Source organism: Cherax quadricarinatus, chromosome 32, assembly GCF_038502225.1.
Source record: "Cherax quadricarinatus isolate ZL_2023a chromosome 32, ASM3850222v1, whole genome shotgun sequence".
Lineage (NCBI taxonomy): Eukaryota > Metazoa > Arthropoda > Malacostraca > Decapoda > Parastacidae > Cherax > Cherax quadricarinatus.
This window is the reverse complement of record NC_091323.1, coordinates 35,002,762-35,026,984: the sequence shown is the minus strand read 5'-3', so window position 1 is coordinate 35,026,984 and position 24,223 is coordinate 35,002,762. Positions and strand designations below refer to the sequence as shown.

General features: G+C 41.6%; 1 protein-coding gene across 3 annotated transcripts in view; it reads right to left on the bottom strand.

Annotated features, from left to right (window-relative positions):
• Positions 1-24,223, bottom strand: part of Bap170 (Brahma associated protein 170kD) — a 160,393-nt gene that overhangs the window by 47,379 nt on the left and 88,791 nt on the right. For all 3 annotated transcript variants that reach the window (XM_053778790.2, XM_053778791.2, XM_053778792.2), the window contains exons 4-10: positions 10,188-10,354; positions 9,317-9,535; positions 7,190-7,647; positions 4,624-4,811; positions 1,176-1,431; positions 848-1,051; positions 10-321 (exon numbers count right to left, since the gene is read on the bottom strand). In XM_053778790.2, the coding sequence (XP_053634765.2) occupies positions 10-321; positions 848-1,051; positions 1,176-1,431; positions 4,624-4,811; positions 7,190-7,647; positions 9,317-9,535; positions 10,188-10,354 (1,804 nt within the window). The remainder of the gene's footprint in view (positions 1-9; positions 322-847; positions 1,052-1,175; positions 1,432-4,623; positions 4,812-7,189; positions 7,648-9,316; positions 9,536-10,187; positions 10,355-24,223) is intronic.

Sequence of the window (24,223 nt, the reverse complement as noted above, 5' to 3'; positions counted from 1 at the left end):
GTTACTCACTATTCTAGCTGCAAGCTTTTTTGGGTCGCCACCAGCAAGAGCAGCAGCCATGGTAGTAGTAGTAGTAGCAGCAGCAGTTGTTGGTGAAGCAACTACAGGGGTAACAACTTTAGTGAGGGGGGTCTTGGAAGCAGCAGTGTCAACTGGTGTAGTAGGAAGTGTGTTGCTAACAGGCACTGCTGTAGTGACAGGGGGAGGGGTTGGTGTTGATACTGTGGCAACACTAGTAGCTGGAGCTGGGGCAGGAGGTGGAGGCGGCGGTGGAGTTACTGGCTCCGGTTCACTAACTACTCCGGTTACAGTTTCTACGACCTAACGAAAGAAAAAATATTAAGTTTCAATAAACATTAATCAGTCACTTAAAACAACCAATCTCTTATTTTGCATCTATCAATTTCTATCTCAACTACACAAAGATCATCAATACCTTAGTAACAAGTGTAAAACAAAATTCCTGTGCATAATACACAAGTGACTGATGCCAAAACACAAATATTTCAAATTCTTAGGTTACTTGTAAGAGGGAAAAAAATTAAAGCATGTTAGTCTGTCATGCCCAACAGACACCATACTCTCAAAAGACACATACCAAACCAGAAATGCTGGTATCAATATTACAATGAACATTTTTCAGGAGCAAGAAACTGGCCCTAGAACCCCAAAGCCTTGAAACAGTTTATTAAATTTTACAGCTTCAAGCTTGTGTAGAAAATCTGAAAATTTTTTGAAGAAATCTGGCATGCCTATAAATGGAATATAATAAACGTTTTTCCATAACAAATATCTAGAAAACATTTATTTAAATACCTAATAACTACAAAATGCTTGTGATGCTTACCTTCATACCAATACAAGCTTCAGGACCATAACTTTGTGCTTCTACAGTGAGGAGAGAGATGAGTGTATGAATGGATCCTGTTGCACGAACTATAGCATTGCATGCTTGCGTCCCCAATGATGATAATGAGTAAAGACACTCCAAAGTGTATATCAAAAGCATTATGTCATGGATTGTAAGATATCTGCAGATTTGCCCATATACCTGCAAAATTTTATATTTAGTAAAAACAAGTAAAAAGAAAATACTAATGCAATGTTGAATTTATGCCACATTAATACCAAATAATTTTTGATGTATGCAACAAAAATAGAGAAACAAGATTTACCGGAGAATCAATATTGTTACTAAGAACTTCTTCATTGGGATCATTCATGGCAAGCTTGTTGAGGACTTCCAGGCATCTTAAAACAAAGGCTCGGTCTGGTGAAGACACACCTTCACATATGTGCGCTAATAATGAAGCTGAACATGAATCAATTTTAGGGTCACGTAATTGTACCTCCGGGGCTATGTTACCTAAAGTATCCAAAGCATTGACTGCCAGCCCTCCCCATCTTGAACATATGCACAAAACCAGAAATCTGAAATTAAGAAAAAATTATTAATCAGTACATATACATATACATATGAAGGATGAGGTTAATCATAGAATTGATGAGGGAAAAAAGGTGAGTGGTGCGTTGAGGTATATGTGGAGTCAAAAAACGTTATCTATGGAGGCAAAGAAGGGAATGTATGAAAGTATAGTAGTACCAACACTCTTATATGGGTGTGAAGCTTGGGTGGTAAATGCAGCAGCGAGGAGACGGTTGGAGGCAGCGGAGATGTCCTGTTTAAGGGCAATGTGTGGTGTAAATATTATGCAGAAAATTCGGAGTGTGGAAATTAGGAGAAGGTGTGGAGTTAATAAAAGTATTAGTCAGAGGGCAGAAGAGGGGTTGTTGAGGTGGTTTGGTCATTTAGAGAGAATGGATCACAGTAGAATGACATGGAAAGCATATAAATCTATAGGGGAAGGAAGGCGGGGTAGGGGTCGTCCTCGAAAGGGTTGGAGAGAGGGGGTAAAGGAGGTTTTGTGGGTAAGGGGCTTGGACTTCCAGCAAGCGTGCGTGAGCGTGTTAGATAGGAGTGAATGGAGACGAATGGTACTTGGGACCTGACGATCTGTTGGAGTGTGAGCAGGGTAATATTTAGTGAAGGGATTCAGGGAAACCGGTTATTTTCATATAGTCGGACTTGAGTCCTGGAAATGGGAAGTACAATGCCTGCACTTTAAAGGAGGGGTTTGGGATATTGGCAGTTTGGAGGGATATGTTGTGTATCTTTATATGTTTATGCTTCTAGACTGTTGTATTCTGAGCACCTCTGCAAAAACAGTGATAATGTGCGAGTGTGGTGAAAGTGTTGAATGATGATGAAAGTATTTTCTTTTTGGGGATTTTCTTTCTTTTTTGGGTCACCCTGCCTCGGTGGGAGACGGCCGACTTGTTGAAAAAAAAAAAAAAAAAAAAAAATATACCATACACAGTGGTTCCCTGAGTTATGATAATTCTGAGTTACGATTTACCCTCAAAGGAATTTAGTGTCAAGTTGCGATGAAAAATCTGGGATACAATATCCATACAACGGACAATGGAGTGCATGGGCAGGCCTTAGCGCAGAGACAAGATAGGGTGATGAAAAGGTCTTAACCCTTAAACGGTCCAAACAAATCGGCGTTCAAATTCGTAGTGCTACAAAAGTAGATCTACTTTTTTTTACAAGTTTTCAAATGTAAAACAAACAAAAAAAAATCTACATTTTTTGCATACTTTCAGATGTTGAAAAAACGTATATATATGTTTGGACCATTTAAGGGTTAAATAGAATGATGATGGAGGGTGAAAGGGAAGAAAACTGAACGTGTACCAGATGCAGGAAGTGGGGAGACTATGGCAAGTGTAAATATCAAGTGTACAATTCTCTGCCTGCTCTGGCCTGTGCTGAAGGGGTTTGCTCTGGCCTGTGCTGAAGGGGTTTGCTCTGGCCTGTGCTGAAGGGGTTTGCTCTGGCCTGTGCTGAAGGGGTTTGCTCTGGCCTGTGCTGAAGGGGTTTGCTCTGGCCTGTGCTGAAGGGGTTTGCTCTGGCCTGTGCTGAAGGGGTTTGCTCTGGCCTGTGCTGAAGGGGTTTGCTCTGGCCTGTGCTGAAGGGGTTTGCTATGGCCTGTGCTGAAGGGGTTTGCTATGGCCTGTGCTGAAGGGGTTTGCTCTGGCCTGTGCTGAAGGGGTTTGCTCTGGTCTGTCCTGCCCTGCTCTACCCTGTCCTGTCCTACCTGTTCTGGCCAGGTCTGTCCTTCCTGCTCAATCCTGTCCTGTCATGCCTGCTCAGGCCTGTCCTGTCCTGCCTGCTCAGGCCTGTCCTGTCCTGCCTGCTCAGGCCTGTCCTGTCCTGCCTGCTCAGGCCTGTCCTGTCCTGCCTGCTCAGGCCTGTCCTGTCCTGCCTGCTCAGGCCTGTCCTGTCCTGCCTGCTCAGGCCTGTCCTGTCCTGCCTGCTCAGGCCTGTCCTGTCCTGCCTGCTCAGGCTTGTCCTGTCCTGCCTGCTCAGGCCTGCTCAACACAGGCCCAGCTTGCCTCATCTCCTCTGCCCTGTGAAAGACAGGCTTACTCTACTGTTGGGTGCCAATGCCCCTGGAGATTTCAAGCCAAAGCCTATGCTCAATTACAACTCGGAAAACCCCAGCGAGTCAAGAAAGTATTCCAAGGCAGGTTGAATGCATTCTAGCATCTTAAAATAAATTACCATGCATGAGCGTGTTAGATAGGAGTGAATGGAGACGAATGATACTTGGGACCTGACGATCTGTTGGAGTGTGAGCAGGGTAATATTTAGTGAAGGGATTCAGGGAAACCGGTTATTTTCTTATAGTCGGACTTGAGTCCTGGAAATGGGAAGTACAATGCCTGCACTTTAAAGGAGGGGTTTGGGATATTGGCAGTTTGGAGGAATATGTTGTGTATCTTTATACGTATATGCTTCTAAACTGTTGTATTCTGAGCACCTCTGCAAAAGCAGTGATAATGTGTGAGTGTGGTGAAAGTGTTGAATGATGATGAAAGTATTTTCTTTTTGGGGATTTTCTTTCTTTTTTGGGTCACCCTGCCTTGGTGGGAGATGACCAGCTTGTTGAAAAAAAAAAAAAAATCACTTATTTAGGGGTTTGTGTTACGAAAGGTTTACGACATGTCTTCTGGAACAGATGTATACTGAAATCGAAGGGACCATTGTACATGTATAAGTTTTAACATCTTACTTCTTTTTTTTTTTTTTGCAATTACAATTTCCATACATTGCTCCTCACAATAAAAGTGTTCGTGCTGAAAAATCCATTCTTGTAGATAGCGCATATTTCAATTTTCTCATAGAGACTGGAAAACACCATGGGGATAAAATCTGCTTATCTGCCACTATCTCTGACATCTAGCTGCACCTTGAAACTACCAACCTAGGAGTTAGTCATGAGAAAAAACAACTTCCTGAAGCAATTCTGGAACACATCCTTGCTGTCTATACAAGGATATACCATTCTTCAATAGTGATCTATTGATCACTACTGCCATTGCATCACTTTTGAAAAATTGTGTAATAAAATATTACATTCTGAATGAACAGCAAAAAAACTACATTACTTGAGCCATGTCTACATCACACCACTGCCATAGTTAACTAAAACTGAAAAAGCACTGACATTTTCCACTATCAAATACGTACAAAGAAATAACATATAAGAAACTAACCGGAGGCATGTCTGAGACCTAGCAAGACTTGGTACATTCTGCTCTTCAAAGGATAAATTGCGAATTATATGAAGAATCTGGCTGATCCGTGTTCCCTCAGGATCCTGAGTGCCAAGATCCCGTCCTAGGTGAAGTATCTCGCCATCCTCTTTTGCCAGTTTAAGGTCGTTACCCTCACATTCTAATACCTGAAAAAGAATGTAGTTCATCAGTGATATGTTGAACATAGAGCAAATGATTTCAACTAAGAAAAACATATATCGTACTCCTTTACTTTGACAATTTTCTAAAGGATTTCAGAGAAAAAATGATTTGGTTGTTATCACCAAAAAAAAAAAAAAAAAAAAAAAAAAAAAGGTGTCAAGGTTTAAAAATAACCTATTGAAGAAAATCATAGAGCACTGACATAGGGCAACCCCCACCCAAAGAAAAAAGAAACACTTTCACCATTACTTACTCTATCACTGTCTTCCCAGAAATGTGCCAAAAGCACAGATACCCCTCCAAATTGTAATATCTCTACCCCTTCTTCAGAGTACAGGCAATGTACTTCCCACCTCCAGAACTCAAATCTAGCTAACTCATTTCCTCGAATCCTTTCATAAATGTTACTTTGATCACACTCCAACAGCACATCAAGTCAAAACTCACTTTCCCTCACTTATGTCTAACACACTCACACTCGGCTCCTTGCACACAAGATCTCCTTTACTCTCCCCCTCCAGTTTTTCCTAGGGCAACCCCTACTCTTCCTTCCCTCCACTACAGATTTATACACTTTTCCAAGTCCTCCTATTTTTCTCCACCCTTCCTAAATGTCCAAATCACCTCAACAACACCTTTTCACCCTTCTACCCTTGCACCATCACCTAATCTCCAAACTATGAATTCTCTGCATAACTAAAGGAATCAATTTATCACATCCTGATTTGATGGATTTCCTATTTAATTTAACGGACAAACTTTATGGCCAGACAACATATAGAAGTAATGGACAAAAATCAAATTCAGAAATTTGTTACGGTCGACTGGATAAATGAATTTTCAATTTGACTGATAAAGTATGTTGAACCCAGAATTATCAGTTAAGTTACAATCGTAGAGAAATATCACCATTTAACAACCAGTGAAATTAAAAGTGCTGTTGTTGACGTGATTTAACCCTTTCACTGTCCAGATCCCCAAAATTAATATTGCTTTCAGTGTCCACACAACACAGACCCAGTCTCTTATCTAGGCCAAAATTTACTCCTCACAACTTATATGAACAAACTGAGCTCATGACTTAGAACAACATGGGAACCCTGGCCTCAATGCCGTAGATCTATGTGGTGGCCACCAAAAGTGTTATAAAAATACTGTATATACAAAAAAATTATCTTTGAAAATGGTAGAAAATCTTTTTCTGTTAAATCTGATGGGTAACTTAGGGAAATACACTGGCACAAAGTTGCTGGTCTGGGCACAATTTAGCATCAGCAATTTTGCCCACTGAGGTCTATTTCAGGTCAATTACATAGTTCAAACCAACCTAATTTCTGCCCATTTCACTAGTATGCCTTGTTCCAGCAAGTGAGTGCATGAAACTCTCCATTCAACTATCAGAACAACTCTATAAAGTGCACAGTCAGTAATTCGGCCAATTTTAGACAAAATTCAACAAATTCCAATCTGAAAACAGTCCAAAATAAACACCAAGTATTCCAGCCAATAACCTTTTATCTGTTCAATAATCACATCCCCAGGCCTCTCCTATGTAACACTAGCCCCATTCTTCATTTATTCGGACTTCCTACAATAAATATATTCAACACTCACTATAAAGTACAAAAATATTTTAAGTAATGTGTGTACTATATATGATTTTTTTAGGCCTAGCTCTATTGCTCACTAAATATATGATAGTGTAAACATGCTACCAGGCTTTTCTATACATTTGAAAGTGAATAACAGATATGTTCTCTTTACAGGATTTCTGTTTTACAGCAGTAGTCTGGAACCTAACCTGCTGTATAAGAGGGGCCTGGCTGCATGTGCAGTTTTCATTATTGTTTTAATCAAGTGCAGTGAAGTATGAAAATGATCAGTAACATGATCTACTGAACTAGCTAAGAAGAAAAAAAAAAATGATCTGAAGTGATAAATGATCAACCCAGATGTTGAGCAAACCTCTGCTCCCAAAATGCATTCATACTGTTTACATGCCAATGTTATCTATCTGATACAAAGACAATCATGAGGGTGAGCAATAAATCTCCTGGAGTCATACAGCACGTAGGAAAATGGGCAACTTTTAGGTTTACTCCAAGGACATTAAGCACAAGGTCAATTACTTTGATCACAAGCCCTTTATGGGATATTCAGTGTAAATGGTTCTCAGCGATCCTTTTGTCTAAAATATATCCTGATCACTAGGTGACTGCACTGCATACCCACCCCCCCTCTCCCTAAAATAAAAAAAATGGAAAATAATACAATTGCATGTTATATTTAATAAAAGTAATTCTACCTTTCAACAGCTTCAAATCTGTAAATACCAGCCTAATATAAAAATGAAACTACTTACCTTTTTCAATCGTTTTGAAATGGCTTCCTTTTTCAGCTTTTGTGTGATTGCATCAGAGGATATTCTTTCGTATTCAGGTTCTATTACATTTTCAAAACATCCACCATCTAATCTATTTTCTAAGATTAAATTTGTTTCATTTGTAATGCAAGAATCCCTTAATATAGTGGGTTCACAAGTGTCTTCACATAAAAAAATTTCCTTATCATCAAAATTTGCCAAACTATCACTGCTCAATCTATGCACATGTCTATTATCTATAGCACCACTAGTATTAAGTTCTGCAAAATCAAATCTGTTTAATTCTACTGTTTCTTCTGTAATCTGTGGTTGATCCAAGCTGTCAGGAATTAGAAGGTCCAACACACTACTATCACACAAAGAGTCGATCCAAAACTGTACCAAGCTTCTTCCTTTGGTCTCCTTGTAAGTAGTTAGGAAATACTTCTGCGTTTCCCCTGCAAAATTTTTAAGTAATTTTATATCTTAGAAGCAAATGGTTTATAACAATGACAATGTGACATCACAGTTTCCCTTTTACAGTGTTACTAATAAACCGCAGTACAGTGGACCCTCAGGTAATGATGACATTGGCTAGCGATAAAATCGGATATCGATGCATCTTTGCATGAAAATACTGGCTCGGCCAACGATGAAAAACTCAGTTAGGGACATTCGTCCCGAACGTGTCTGCATGTCCATCCGGCCTGAGCGCCTCAGCTGCCCTGCCTTCAGCTAGTGTGTCATTGTGTTACTGTATAACTGAATCATAATTACTAGATGATATGCTAATAATTTACAAAGGTTTACCTATACTCTGAACACTGATCATTGATCTACATACACTTTTTTTTTTTTTTCACCTTATGGGAATTTCCCTCCCTTGGTATGACCTATGTAGAATCTTCACTGAATATTTCCTAACGTCTTCAGTTGTTAAAAGTAAACAACATCTTTATCAGATTTCTGACCATCTAAAATTATCAGTCAAAAGTTATTTTTTTTTTAGCACCACTAATATTTTTTCCAGCAATGCCTACCTGTTGTTTTTCATCAGGTTTATATTTTTTTTTTACTTTCTTATAAAGAAATGTTTAGAGCTGTAGAGAATACTGGAATATATTTTAATATACAGTACACCTGGAAAATCCTAGAGGGACTAGTACCGAACTTGCACACGAAAATCACTCACTACGAAAGCAAAAGACTTGGCAGACGATGCAACATCCCCCCAATGAAAAGCAGGGGTGTCACTAGCACGTTAAGAGACCATACAGTAAGTGTCAGGGGCCCGAGACTGTTCAACTGCCTCCCAGACCCCTGGCAGTCTTCAAGCTGGCACTGGACAAGCACCTAAAGTCGGTTCCTGACCAGCCAGGCTGTGGCTCGTACGTTGGTTTGCGTGCAGCCAGCAGTAACAGCCTGGTTGATCAGGCTCTGATCCACCAGGAGGCCTGGTCACAGACCGGGCCGCGGGGGCGTTGACCCCCGGAACTCTCTCCAGGTAAACTGATTATCTCATTATTTACCATTTATTTAACACACTGGCCACCTCTCAAAAAAGAAACACTTTCAACATCATTCACACTATCACTATATCTCGGACACTACTACATTCCTATATCATTTACCTTTTCTCCTATTCTCCCATTATGTACCACTTTTTTTTTTTCAACAAGTCGGTCGTCTCCCACCGAGGCAGGGTGACCCAAAAAAGAAAGAAAATCTCCAAAAAGAAAATGCTTTCATCATCATTCAACACTTTCACCACACTCACTGTTTTTGCAGAGGTGCTCAGAATACAACAGTTTAGAAGCATATACGTATAAAGATACACAACATATCCCTCCAAACTGCCAATATCCCAAACTCCTCCTTTAAAGTGCAGGCATTGTACTTCCCATTTCCAGGACTCAAGTCCGACTATATGAAAGTACCACTTAAAACCCTTATTTAAACCAATGAACATTTAATTTCCCTCACACTAATTTCATTACACAGTATATCTTTGTAACTCCCACTGAAGTTATTTGGAAATTCTCATTGAAAAAAATTCAAAATAAAAAAAAAATACACAATTATAATAAGCAAAACAAAAACATTAAATATAATTTTTGGATTACTTACAGTCTTTGTAAACACCAGTGTGTCCCAACATATGCTCGATTAAGCGTGGACACTGGCTCAGCTGCATAACATGACGGCCCTCATTGCTAAGGATTGTGCATACGTTGAAGGCAAAGTCGTGTTCATTGGGCAATGGAGAAATTAAAGAGAGTGCCAGCTTGTCATACAATGAGGGTCTGTACAGCTCTACTGATAAACCAGAAACACCTCTTATGGATTCTGAAATAAAATTACTATTCAGAACTACATACAAAACCCAACATTTTATACACATTAATTTGATTTATTGCACACACAAGTCACAGGCTAATATGGTAAAAATACACAGTAATTATTACTGCACTTAAAAAGCAATATTCCTGCTTGTCTGACAAATACAAATTCCTCAGAAATACTGTATTGTAGAATACATTCCCCCCCCACCACACACACTTGAGCCCAATTCATAGAACTCTATTTAAAAAGTGAAAATCACCACTATCAGGAGCAATCAGTATACTCTGGATAAAGAGCTTAGATCTAGGTGAAATCCAAGTTCTTAAAAAATGCAGATGTAACCTCCCTGCTAAAAGGAGACAGTGGTGATCTGGTTAAAAATTACAGACCTGTGGTACTAACATCATGCATCATAAGAATTTTTGAGGGTCATGAGATGCCAAATTACATATTTTATAAAAAATAACTTAATCAGAACAACCTAAGTCAATATAGATTTAGAGCAAGAATATCATGCCTTTCACAACTACATACTAGACTAGAAAGAATAAGTGGAAAACAGACACAAGACGTATCATAACTACTTATAATTTCAACTGAACAAGTTTTAAGAGGAAGGTGTAAACTTGGATGTGACTGAGAATAATGATCTTACCTAAGACATTGTGCTGTTGATGGTTGTAACAGAGTGGTACAGTATTAAGGGACCTAATAGCACGTTTGGTCCTCATCAGTCTGGAGTCCTCTCCATCGTCCATTTCTGTTCCTCGCTCTTCCCCATCCTCCCCAAGAAAGTTAATGCGTTCATATGCATCAAGATATCTGGAAAAAAAAAAATAGCATAATGGATCCTCAATGCAGTGTACTTTCAGCACTATCTTAATACACAGTATACTACCCCCCTCCCCCCAAAAAAACATAAAATACATACATACTATGGATTATGAGAAAACCAAAGAGCTCTAAATCCATTAAACAAGTACATCTGTAAAATATGCATACAAAATATTTTTAATTTTGTTGCCAATTTGTGGATTGGTAATAAAAATAATTCCATTTCACAAAAGATGTGGGACACGTGTGCATTTGATATCACAGAACAAGAAGTCCATGTTGCCTGTCAAGCACGTGCCACTGATACTGTTTACTTCTGATGATGAGTTGCAATGAAACAGTGTTGGAAGAGTTTAATGTTCCTGAGACCTGCTGCATTGTGGGTTTTTCAACACAAGAAAGGCAGAAAGGAGTAGCTTCTTATTGTATTCCTGTCAAGAAAGATTTAGGAAAGTGGCTAACAGCCATCAGTAATGGGGTTCTGGGAGCCACAGGTCAAGTTGGTCACTTAAGAAAGATTGGCTTTCCGTGTTTTCTGCTAAACCTAACGTTTGCATTAGTAAATGCCACTTCTCACAATCCTTGGCTTAGTTTATTTCATTAACATTGCTTTTCAGTACAGGGTATCAAATTTCAATCTCACAAACTTTAACTGGAAACAGTGCTACCCCTGTGTGTGAGCACACTTCCCAAGGCCAGTAATATTAGCATGTACAGTGAGCTAATTGAATGACACTAATCATCCTGAATCCCCCACCCAAGAATGAATAGAGGTGTCACCCATAGATGTGTTGAGGTGTCATCCAGGTTCATACAAACCCATTCTTGCACCACGAACAATATAAATTCAGATTTTGTTTCCTGGTGCTGCTCAGCCATCACTATGCCTCTGGCAAAGCAGTTTCTACAACGTAAGTTATCTTCAACTTTTCTCAACTTACTGCAATTTAAATTACAGCCAGATCTCGATTAGTGTGAATAATGAATCCCCTTAAGTGGTCACATTCTTCGAATTTGAATTATCAAATTATATGTAATTTTTGTGCATGATTTGAAGAGTTGGGGAGGGGGCACTAGCATTTATTAATTTTGAACTAAATAAAAATTTACACTAATCGAGACCTGGCTGTAGTGTTTTCACATGTCTGCTGGATGCTAAAGACACTATTGCTTAAAACCTCTTTCACCCCCTCCCTCCAACCCTTCCTGAACACCTACCTCTTTTTCCACCCCCCAGATTAGCTATCTTCTAATTTCTACACTTTTAATTCTCCACATAATCACAAAACATATTCCTTTCAAACATGACATCTCCAGTGTCTTCAGCCTCATCTTCACTGTAATATTTCAAGACCATGCCTTTCAACCATGTAAGTGTTGGTACCAATTATGTATACTCTTGGGCCTCCATAGATGAACTTTCTATCCAGATGATGACACACACCAACCTTCATCACCCCCCCCTCACTTATTCCAGGGTTCTCCATCATTCGTAGGCCCATCTACTGACACATTATCTAAAATACATTAATTTCCTCCCTGTAATATAGTAATGTTTCACTGCCTAGATTTTCTTACTCTTATCACCTTGCTCTTTTCACTCTTGCACATCCTCGCAAATTCTTCCACCAATCTTTACAAAATTCTCTTCAGAACCTTCCAAAAGAACTGTTATCTGCAAAGCAACTGTTGCTTGTAAGTTATCATAATCATATCATATATCTATTTCTACAAGGTATACAGACCATAGCTGACATCAATGACATACTGCTACATAGAAAGCTGCTTGTTATGCAGAGCATTTCGGGCAAATTAGGTCAGTTTTGTCCCAGGATGCGACCCACACCAGTCCACTAACACTCAGGTACCCATTTTACTGATGGGTGAACATAGACAACCAGTGTAAAGAAACACGCCCAGTGTTTCTACCCTTGCCGGGAATCGAACCCAGACCTCACCGTGTGAAGCGAGAGCTTTAGACACTAGGCCACGGGGCACATTGCTATACGAAGTCCATCAATTAAAATGTGACTAACGACTTACAGGAAGGATAAATTTCTCTCTCTCTCTCTCGCACACGCACGCGCGCACACCTTTTTTTTTTTTTACACAGGGTTTGACAAGGTTAGGTTAAGGATCCCTAGGTATATTGACAAGCTATTTACAAGTTAAGGATTCCTAACTTTATTGACAAGCTCTCTCTCTCTCTCAACAAATTAAGAGTAACTTGCAGGCCAATGCTCTAACCAATGTACAATGATGGTCTAACAGGATTCACCCAACTAGGCATATTTCTACATACTAGGAATTTTTTTTAGACTTGGCTGACAACACAAGAGCATTCATTCACCTGCTAGTTTTCGGACTAGGTTACTATGGATTCGCATCTAGCCCATTCCTCGAGTTGTTATAATCACGATATTACGATTCTGCAAGTCAGTGAAAATGACTTTGAAGGGATTTGAGCTGTAGCTTGTACAGCCATGATATGAGATTAATATTTAAAAATAATTACATTTGTGGTCACAGTAGTGCTCTCGTTAACTTTCTAAGCGTATTTACATACCTAGTCGAATATATCATGTTAGATCAACATGGTACAGTGCTTAGAATAATGGTCTGCTGGTTTTTGGGCTCGGATGCCTTGAATTAAAATCCCGCCTGTTCCCTGAGAAGCACTAAACCTGTAAGAGTCACACTGCTGAACTACGATGAGGCTGAAGAACCTTAACGTACCAACACGGAGTAAACCATGAAGAGAACGATCGTGACATACAAAATACTCAGACAAAATTTATAGGGAGAGGCAGTTTGAGATGCGAGCAGAGGTCGCCAGTGGAATCAAACACAGCTAAATATGTGGAAAAGCCGTTGGGATGCTTAGAAACACTTCTGTTTCAGGATGGTAAATGAAATGCACAAGATGGGCTGATAAAAGAAAAAACACCATGTACAGTTTTAAAAGTCGATACGATCTAGTCCTTTAGGTTAGGAATTTCTAAAGTAGGTATGTAAGAATTAAGTCAGGTCCGGGAACTATACCTTCACCCCCAGCAGTACAACTAGAAGAGTACATATGCACGTGAGAACATGTATGCACCAACGGTAGTTTAACAACTATTTATGCAAGTCTCCTCTACAGAACACTAGTAGCATTCTCGTCTGTTAAAATAGCGATAATTCTGCGTATACTAACAGAGGGAATCTCAAGAAGCGGAAGAATAAGTGGTGTGGGAAAGTACAGTATAGAGTATTGATCGCGGGGCGGCAGCCTGGCCCCAGACGCACACGTGAGGTGGGCCCGCCAACCTCCACATCGCTCACGCACACGCATGTACACACGCACACACCTGCCTTCCATGCCACCCTGTTAAGTGGTTCCGTCCTATCGCCGCCCTGGACTCTAGAAACCAAAATGCACACTAGTAAACATGCTGCCACACAACGCTAAAATTTGCTTCCACCAATGTTTTCCATCACCACCAACACCCAGCACAAGAGGAGGTACATCTCGCTTGGTCGCCGCTCTCCCCATAACCTTTTATTAGCTACAAAACCTCATTATAATGAGAACAACTCTTCCCACCAGATAATGTATGTAAATTTTCAGCGAAACGCGAGTGAACCCTTAGAATCATACAGTGAATGCGCTGCAGCAGACGTGTATCTCAGGGAATATTAAGGTGTAAGCGAGCCAGATAAACTGTCTTCCTTTAAAGTTTGACCTTAGCACATTTTAATAATTGTATTCACATCTTTTCACGCTATGCTTTCTACAAATAATTTTAGCCCTATGACTAAATATGAGTAACATTCAGGGCAATATGTTAGTTCTCAAAAATATGACGATAAATATGGGAAGGGAGGGAGGGAGGCGATACGATCTGTTATATCTAAAGAATCAAAAACAAATTGGAGTACCATTGCTTGTGCACTCACAACAAGGCCACAAACTGTAAGTGAAAACGTGGATTAGCTGTGTCCGTCTTGTACCATTATGAGAGAAGAATGCACGAGCACGCGCTGTTACAATGTTTACCATGGGTACGTTTGAGACCTTCCAACTAGGGCAGCTTAATACCTGTGACTTCATTTCCACAACTAGGCACATGTAGGCTATACAAATGTAAAGGCCTAGTCCCGAGGAACACGAATTAAACGTAACATTTATAAACCAAATATTGGACTCAATACGAGAAAAAGAAAAAGTTCTGGTTAGCGAAAATATGAAGTTGGTGGTCAGTATTTACTCAGCCTCAGGGTGACAAGTGGAATGACATGCTCTATACAGGTTTACGAATAGCTATGACAGGATCCACGACGCTAGGAGAGTAAATTAGGCAAGTTAAGACGTAAGAAGCGGCAGAGTGGAAAAAAAAAACTTGGTTTGCATAATAGATACAAAGTAGTAGTTTATTGGGATAAATCTACAATGGTCACACAATACAGTTTGCACCAATGTCAATGTGGTGTAAACTTTATTTATTAATTGGTAAGACGTATAAACACTTGGAAAATCCTGGAAGGAATGGTCCCGAATCTGCACACACAAATCACTCCCTACGAAAATAAAAAATTGGGCAGGCGATGCAAAATGCCCCCAATTAAAGTAGAGGCGTCATTGGTACATTAAGAGAAAAACACCATAAGCGTCCGAGGCTCAAGACTGTTCAACAGCCTCCCACCAAGCATAAGGGGAATTACCAATAAACCCCTGGCTGCCTTCAAGAGAGCTAGTCAGTGCCGGATCAACCGGGCTATGGTTCGTACGTTGGACTGCGTGCGGCCAGCAGTAACAGCCCTGATCCACCGGGAGGCCTGGTCGTGGACCGGGCCGCGGGGGCGCTGATCCCCGGAATAACCTCCAGGTATGTGGAAGGAGGGGGGGGGGACAGTGAGGAATGGGGATCCACAAGGGCCAGCTCTGGGACCAGTACTTTCTTTTGTATATAAACGATGACACAAGAAACAATCATTGATATCACGTTTCGCAGATGAATCTAATGAGAAAAACTGACAGGGAAAGACAAACTGCAGGATTAGTCTGACAAGTAGCTACTAGAATTTAACCACAACTAATTAAAACTATAAAATTGTGGAGGAAGAGCAAAAGTTACAAACCTTCCTGAAAGAAGACCACGGGGTGAACATAGTTCCGAACATATCAACCAAATAACCGCCACAGCAAACTAAAGATTTACAAACTTAAGAACATCTTTCAGGAATCTCAACAAGGAATTATTCGCTACACCATACGAGGTGCTATTTAAAAAAATCCAGGACTGCCGCCGAAAAAAAAATATAGGGTTACCCAGTTAAAATTGTCTCCCTCGAAGTGCTCTCCTTGGGAGGCTATACACTGATCCCAGCGCCTCTGCCACTTCTCGAAACATTTCTAGAATTCTCCTTTCCTAACAGCTAGCGCGGCCTATGATTCTGCTTGAATCTTCTCCACGTCGTTAAACGCCGCCCCTCGAGTCCCACTTTTATTTTGGGGAACAGAAAGAAGTCACATGGGCTAGATCTGGGGAGTAGGTAAACCATGTCCTAAACGAAACATGTTGGGAAGATGTCTTAAATGACATGGATCCAAACCAGTGCCTTGAAAGGATCAACTTCCTGGTAGCCGAAGCATGTTCTAGGCATATTCCCCTAAGAAAGAAGAAGAGCAGGAGTAAACTGGAGAGAAAAAGACGCTCCCTCTACAGAAGACGACGAAGAGTCACTGAGCTCCTCAGGAGTGCTAGAATATCTGATACACGAAAGGAGGCGCTGACCAGGGAAGTGGAAACTATCGAATTTAAGCTAAGTGACTCTTACAGGAACCAGGAGAGGCAGGAGGAGCTTAAAGCTATTAGTGAAATTGAAAGAAATTCAAAATATTTCTTTTCATATGCCAAAAACAAGGCAAATACCACATCTAGTATCGGGCCCTTACTCAGACAGGATGGGACTTACACAGACGACAAGGAAATGAGTGAAATATTGAAATCCCAGTACGACTCTGTGTTTAGTGAACCACTAATCGGTCTGAGGATCGACGACCCAAATGATTTCATGAATGAGCCTCAAAACTCCATAAATGTATGCCAGATTTCCGACATTACCCTAACACCGATAGATTTCGAAAAAGCCATTGACAACATGCCTATGCACTCAGCCCCGGGCCCAGACTCGTGGAACTCTGTTTTCATTAAGAACTGCAAGAAACCCCTCTCGCGTGCCCTAAGTACACTATGGAGGAGGAGCTTGGACATGGGTGAAATTCCACAGTCACTTAAAACAACGGATATAGCCCCACTCTATAAAGGTGGCAGCAAAGCATTAGCTAAGAACTATAGACCAATAGCTCTGACGTCCCACATCATAAAAATCTTTGAAAGAGTGCTAAGAAGCAGGATTGCAAATCACCTGGATTCCACAACATGGGTTCAGGGCAGGTCGCTCCTGCCTCTCACAACTACTGGATCACTATGACATGGCCTTGGATGCACTGGAAGAAAATCAGAATGCAGATGTAATATACACAGACTTTGCAAAAGCATTTGACAAATGCGATCATGGCGTAATAGCCCATAAAATACGTGCTAAAGGAATAACTGGGAAAGTGGGGAGATGGATCTTCAACTTCCTAACAAATCGAACACAAAGAGTAGTGGTCAACAGAGTTAAATTGGAGGCTGCCATAGTGAAGAGCTCTGTTCCACAAGGCACAGTACTCGCCCCCATCTTATTCCTTATCCTCATATCAGACATAAACAGAGATATACACCACAGCACCGTATCATCCTTTGCGGATGATACTAGGATCTGCATGAGGCTGTCATCTGCTGAGGACGCGGTTAACCTCCAAGAAGATATAAACAAAGTTTTCCAGTGCGCAACGGTAAACAATATGATGTTCAATGAGGACAAATTCCAACTACTCCGTTATGGAAAACTGGAGGAGATAATAACTAGAACAGAGTATATTACTGACTCCGGCCATACAATAGAGCGGAAAAATAATGTAAGGGACCTGGGAGTAGTAATGTCTGAGGATCTCACTTTCAAGGATCACAACAGTGCCACGATCGCACGTGCAAAGAAAATGATAGGATGGATAATGAGAACTTTCAAAACGAGAGATGCCAAGCCCATGATGATCCTTTTCAAATCACTTGTTCTCTCTAGGCTGGAATACTGCTGTACATTAACATCTCTATTCAAAGCAGGTGAAATCGCAGATCTAGAGAGTGTACAGAGATCCTTTACTGCACGTATAAGTTCTGTCAAGCACCTTAACTACTGGGAACGCTTGGAAGCACTTGACTTGTACTCGTTGGAACGCAGGAGGGAGAGATATATCATAATCTACACTTGGAAAATCTTGGAAGGAATGGTCCCAAATCTGCACACAGAAATCACTTCCTACGAAAGTAAAAGACTGGGCAGGCGATGCAAAATGCCCCCAATAAAAAGTAGGGGCGCCATTGGTACACTAAGGGAAAACACCGTAAGTGTCCGGGGCCCAAAACTGTTCAACAGCCTCCCATCAAGCATTAGGGGAATTGCCAATAAACCCCTGGCTGCCTTCAAGAGAGAGCTGGACAGATACCTAAAGTCAGTGCCGGATCAGCCGGGCTGTGGCTCGTACGTTGGACTGCGTGCGGCCAGCAGTAACAGCCTAGTTGATCAGGCCCTGATCCATCGGGAGGCCTGGTCATGGACCGGGCCGCGGGGGCGTTGATCCCCGGAATAACCTCCAGGTAGGGAGAGGGACGACCGCCATGTTGTTCTTGGCCAGAAATCGTAATGGCTTAACAGTCTAACTGGTCTCGAGTCAACATGACTCATGTTTGTTTAATTTTTTAGTCAAAATGCTTTGACACAACCAATAAGAAATTTCCACAGTACCTGCAATGTCTTGGATACTCTGACAACAATCTTCCTGAATAGTCTTCCTCACTTTTTCAATGCAGGCGTCTGTTTTTCACGTTGATGAACTGCCGGACGGTTCTTCATTCTCAAATGACCTTCGTCTTGCTCTGAATCGAGAAAACCATTCAAAAGTGTCCACATACTGCTTCGTCACCAAATGCTTACTAAAGCATTTTGTGGTTTCGCTAGTCGTTTTATCGGACTTCAAAAATTTTTTACACTTACACTTACACACACACACACACACACACACACACACACACACACACACACACACACACACACACACACATGCAAATGGATCCGAACGAACTGCAGAACTGGTCAAGTAGTTGGTTGCTTGAATTCAACCCCAGCAAATGCAAGGTCGTGAAGATCGGTGAAAACAGGTATTACACGGTGTATAGTCTCCGGGAAACAGACTGCAAACCTCACTCCAAGAGAAAGATCTAGGGGCGCATAGTGCCTAGGATTTAGCCGGAGGCTCACTTAAACCGCATAACATCTGGAACCAATGTTCGCTTGACAAATCAAAGAGTGATCCTCAGGAATCTCAACAATGAGTATTTCCGGGCACTTATGCATATCAGGCCCATCCTGAAGTACGAAGCACCAGTATTAAACCTGCACCTGAAAAAGCATGCTAAAAAGAACTGGAAAAAGTGCAGAAGAGCGCAACAAGGCTTGTTCCTGAGTTAAGCGGTATGAGCTAGGAGGCGAGGCTAATCTAACTGAATCGAACGACATTTGAGGATAGAACAACCAGGGGAGATATAACATACAAAATATTCGAAGGAATTTATAGTGTAAACAGGCGTTTGAGATACGATAAATGGGAAATCTGGGCCACAGCGTGAAGTCAAAGACACAGATGAGTCACTGGGATGTCAAGAAGGAACGATAGGGCACACGATATTAAGAGTGAATCTAGCAAGCTCAAGTTGAGAACGGGGCCAGAAGCTAAGAATCGACCCTTGCAGCCACATATAAGCGAGTACACACATCCTCTATAACACTGTACACTATCAGAGCACCCGTATTATCCTGGGGTGAAATTTAACCTGGGTGAAATGTGACCAGGGTCCTAATATCAAATTCATGTCCCCTGAAGCAGCCACCTCTTTCCTCACCTCACATGGCCCCAGAGCCCTCACGTTAAATTTTATAAATTTCCGAAGAGTAAAATTATCTACAAGTTATATAATTCTTTGTAAAGGTGAATTTCGTGCACTTACTTAATACTCAATAGCTTCTCTTAAAAACAACAGAAAATCCACCTCACCACAGAAAACGGATGAAGTCTATGAGGACAGGAGGAGAGAGGTACACGGAAAATCTGAAGACACTGCAATTTATTCAAAAGTTATTTGCCCACACAACTAGCCTTCCTTTCCAAGACTTGTCTAAATAAGATTGATAAAATATTGTGAAAACAACTGCTCTAGCGTCCTCTATATTCTAGACAACATCTGTTTGAGCGTTTGCAGTACCACATGAAGGAGCGAACACAATTTAAAATAACGAGTTGTATCATCAGTTAAGAAACTACCCATCACATGGATCAGGAGAGGAAAGTATTCCCAACTTATGACACAGTACGGAATGGAAACAATTGAAGGTTTACCTTTAGTGTTTCAATTCTTAATTCTAGAAACATACCTATACCTGTTTTCAAGTATCCGAATACCTTTTCAAACAATGAATATCAGCTCGCTGCATAGTATTTCATAAAAAGTATATAATAGCGACCTAATTTACTGCCAGGTATAGGCTTACCTGGAGGTTATTCCGGGGATCAACGCCCCCGCGGCCCGGTCCACGACCAGGCCTCCCGATGGATCAGGGCCTGATCAACTAGGCTGTTACTGCTGGCCGCACGCAGTCCGACGTACGAGCCACAGCCCGGCTGATCCGGCACCGACTTTAGGTATCTGTCCAGCTCTCTCTTGAAGGCAGCCAGGGGTTTATTGGCAATTCCCCTAATGCTTGATGGGAGGCTGTTGAATAGTTTTGGGCCCCGGACACTTATGGTGTTTTCTCTTAGTGTACCAATGGCGCCCCTACTTTTTATTGGCGGCATTTTGCATCGCCTGCCCAGTCTTTTACTTTCGTAGGGAGTGATTTCTGTGTGCAGATTTGGGACCATTCCTTCCAAGATTTTCCAAGTGTAGATTATGATATATCTCTCCCTCCTGCGTTCCAACGAGTACAAGTCAAGTGCTTCCAAGCGTTCCCAGTAGTTAAGGTGCTTGACAGAACTTATACGTGCAGTAAAGGATCTCTGTACACTCTCTAGATCTGCGATTTCACCTGCTTTGTATGGAGATGTTAATGTACAGCAGTATTCCAGCCTAGAGAGAACAAGTGATTTGAAAAGTATCATCATGGGCTTGGCATCTCTCGTTTTGAAAGTTCTCATTATCCATCCTATCATTTTCTTTGCACGTGCGATCGTGGCACTGTTGTGATCCTTGAAAGTGAGATCCTCAGACATTACTACTCCCAGGTCCCTTACATTATTTTTCCGCTCTATTGTATGGCCGGAGTCAGTAGTATACTCTGTTCTGGAGTTTACCTGGAGAGAGTTTCGGGGGTCAATGCCCCCGCGGCCCGGTCTGTGACCAGGCCTCCTGGTGGATCAGCGCCTGATCAACCAGGCTGTTGCTGCTGGCTGCACGCAAACCAACGTACGAGCCACAGCCCGGCTGATCAGGAACTGACTTTAGGTGCTTGTCCAGTGCCAGCTTGAAGACTGCCAGGGGTCTGTTGGTAATCCCCCTTATGTGTGCTGGGAGGCAGTTGAACAGTCTCGGGCCCCTGACACTTATTGTATGGTCTCTTAACGTGCTAGTGACACCCCTGCTTTTCATTGGGGGGATGGTGCATCGTCTGCCAAGTCTTTTGCTTTCGTAGTGAGTGATTTTCGTGTGCAAGTTCGGTACTAGTCCCTCTAGGATTTTCCAGGTGTATATAATCATGTATCTCTCCCTCCTGCGTTCCAGGGAATACAGGTTTAGAAACCTCAAGCGCTCCCAGTAATTGAGGTGTTTTATCTCCGTTATGCGCGCCGTGAAAGTTCTCTGTACATTTTCTAGGTCGGCAATTTCACCTGCCTTGAAAGGTGCTGTTAGAGTGCAGCAATATTCCAGCCTAGATAGAACAAGTGACCTGAAGAGTGTCATCATGGGCTTGGCCTCCCTAGTTTTGAAGGTTCTCATTATCCATCCTGTCATTTTTCTAGCAGATGCGATTGATACAATGTTATGGTCCTTGAAGGTGAGATCCTCCGACATAATCACTCCCAGGTCTTTGACGTTGGTGTTTCGCTCTATTTTGTGGCCAGAATTTGTTTTGTACTCTGATGAAGATTTAATTTCCTCATGTTTACCATACCATGTTCTAGTTATTATCTCCTCCAGTTTTCCATAACGGAGTAGTTGGAATTTGTCCTCATTGAACATCATATTGTTTACCGTTGCCCACTGGAAAACTTTGTTTATATCTTCTTGGAGGTTAACCGCGTCCTCAGCAGATGACAGCCTCATGCAGATCCTAGTATCATCCGCAAAGGATGATACGGTGCTGTGGTGTATATCTCTGTTTATGTCTGATATGAGGATAAGGAATAAGATGGGGGCGAGTACTGTGCCTTGTGGAACAGAGCTCTTCACTATGGCAGCCTCCGATTTAACTCTGTTGACCACTACTCTTTGTGTTCGATTTGTTAGGAAGTTGTAGATCCATCTCCCCACTTTCCCAGTTATTCCTTTAGCACGTATTTTATGGGCTATTACGCCATGATCGCATTTGTCAAATGCTTTTGCAAAGTCTGTGTATATTACATCTGCATTCTGATTTTCTTCCAGTGCATCCAAGGCCATGTCATAGTGATCCAGTAGTTGTGAGAGGCAGGAGCGACCTGCCCTGAACCCATGTTGCCCTGGATTGTGCAGATTTTGGGAATCCAGGTGATTTGCAATCCTGCTTCTTAGCACTCTTTCAAAGATTTTTATGATGTGGGATGTCAGAGCTATTGGTCTATAGTTCTTAGCTAATGCTTTGCTGCCACCTTTATGGAGTGGGGCTATATCCGTTGTTTTAAGTGACTGTGGAATTTCACCCATGTCCAAGCTCCTCCTCCATAGTGTACTTAGGGCACGCGAGAGGGGTTTCTTGCAGTTCTTAATGAAAACAGAGTTCCACGAGTCTGGGCCCGGGGCTGAGTGCATAGGCATGTTGTCAATGGCTTTTTCGAAATCTATCGGAGTTAGGGTAATGTCGGAAATCTGGCATACATTTATGGAGTTTTGAGGCTCATTCATGAAGAAATCATTTGGGTCGTCGATCCTCAGACCGATTAGTGGTTCACTAAACACAGAGTCGTACTGGGATTTCAATATTTCACTCATTTCCTTGTTGTCGTCTGTGTAAGTCCCATCCTGTCTGAGTAAGGGCCCGATACTAGATGTGGTATTTGCCTTGTTTTTGGCATATGAAAAGAAATATTTTGAATTTCTTTCAATTTCACTAATAGCTTTAAGCTCCTCCTGCCTCTCCTGGTTCCTGTAAGAGTCATTTAGCTTAAGTTCGATAGTTTCCACTTCCCTGGTCAGCGCCTCCCTTCGTGTATCAGATATTCTAGCACTCCTGAGGAGCTCAGTGACTCTTCGTCGTCTTCTGTAGAGGGAGCGTCTTTTTCTCTCCAGTTTACTCCTGCTCTTCTTCTTTCTTAGGGGAATATGCCTAGAACATGCTTCGGCTACCAGGCAGTTGATCCTTTCAAGGCATTGGTTTGGGTCCATGTCATTTAAGACATCTTCCCAACATGTTTCGTTTAGGACATGGTTTACCTGGTCCCAGTTGATGTTCTTGTTGTTGAAATTGTATTTTGTGAAGACACCTTCACAGGTACATGCATTCTGTTGTTCAGGACCCCTATGCATGTACGTCTGGACTTCGATTAGATTGTGATCGGAATTAGTTGTTTTTGATATTCTTATGTCTCTTATCAGGTCCTCATTATTTGTGAAGATAAGGTCAAGTGTGTTTTCTAGTCTTGTTGGCTCCACTATCTGGTGGCTTAAGGTGTGTTTTTCGCAGAGACTTAGTAGCTCATGTGTGTGTGACCTTTCATCTGCGCTACCTCCGGGGATTGTTTCAGCTATAACATTATTTGCTACATTCTACCATTTTGTATGCCTTAGGTTGAAATCACCAAGCAGTAAGATGTTTGGGGATGGAGCTGGAAGGTTTTCCAAACAGTAATCGATTTTCAGTAGCTGTTCCTTGAACTGTTGGGAGGTTGCATCTGGTGGCTTGTATACAACCACAATGACTAGGTTTTGGTTCTCGATCTTTATCGATAGAACTACCTCATTTGTGGTGTTCAGCAACTCCGTGCAGATAAGGGACTCTTTGACATACAGGCCAACCTTAGGCCAATCTTAGTATTATCACAATGTTTTTGTTACCCTTGCAATCGTTTCCATTGTACTGGATTTGAGTGTAACGTGGAACATCCTTCAGTGTTACCAACTAACCTAATAAAAACGTTACCATTTCCACAAGGGGTAATAAGATATTGTAGACACTGTTAACTCAGCCACCCGAGTCGAGAGCAACCACCACTGGTCTGACCACTGGTCACCGGTCCAGTGAGTGGTTACCACGTTATGGTTATGGCTTCTCCCACAAACCTGACCTTCGTTGTCTCGTTACCTCTCCTGAACCTGCTAGTAAGTTTCGTAAGAAAAAAAATACCTTAATACGGTTTTTTGACATAAGATAATCCGTTCAGTGGTACCAGTACGATAAAAGTGGCGTGGGAAATAAGTGATATCTAAGAGCACATGGGGAAGATTAGCTGTTGACCCTGATGGCTCTGGGTAGCAGACTATGGGTTTACTAGTCGAACTCACTGGTGTGATGCTTGACCCT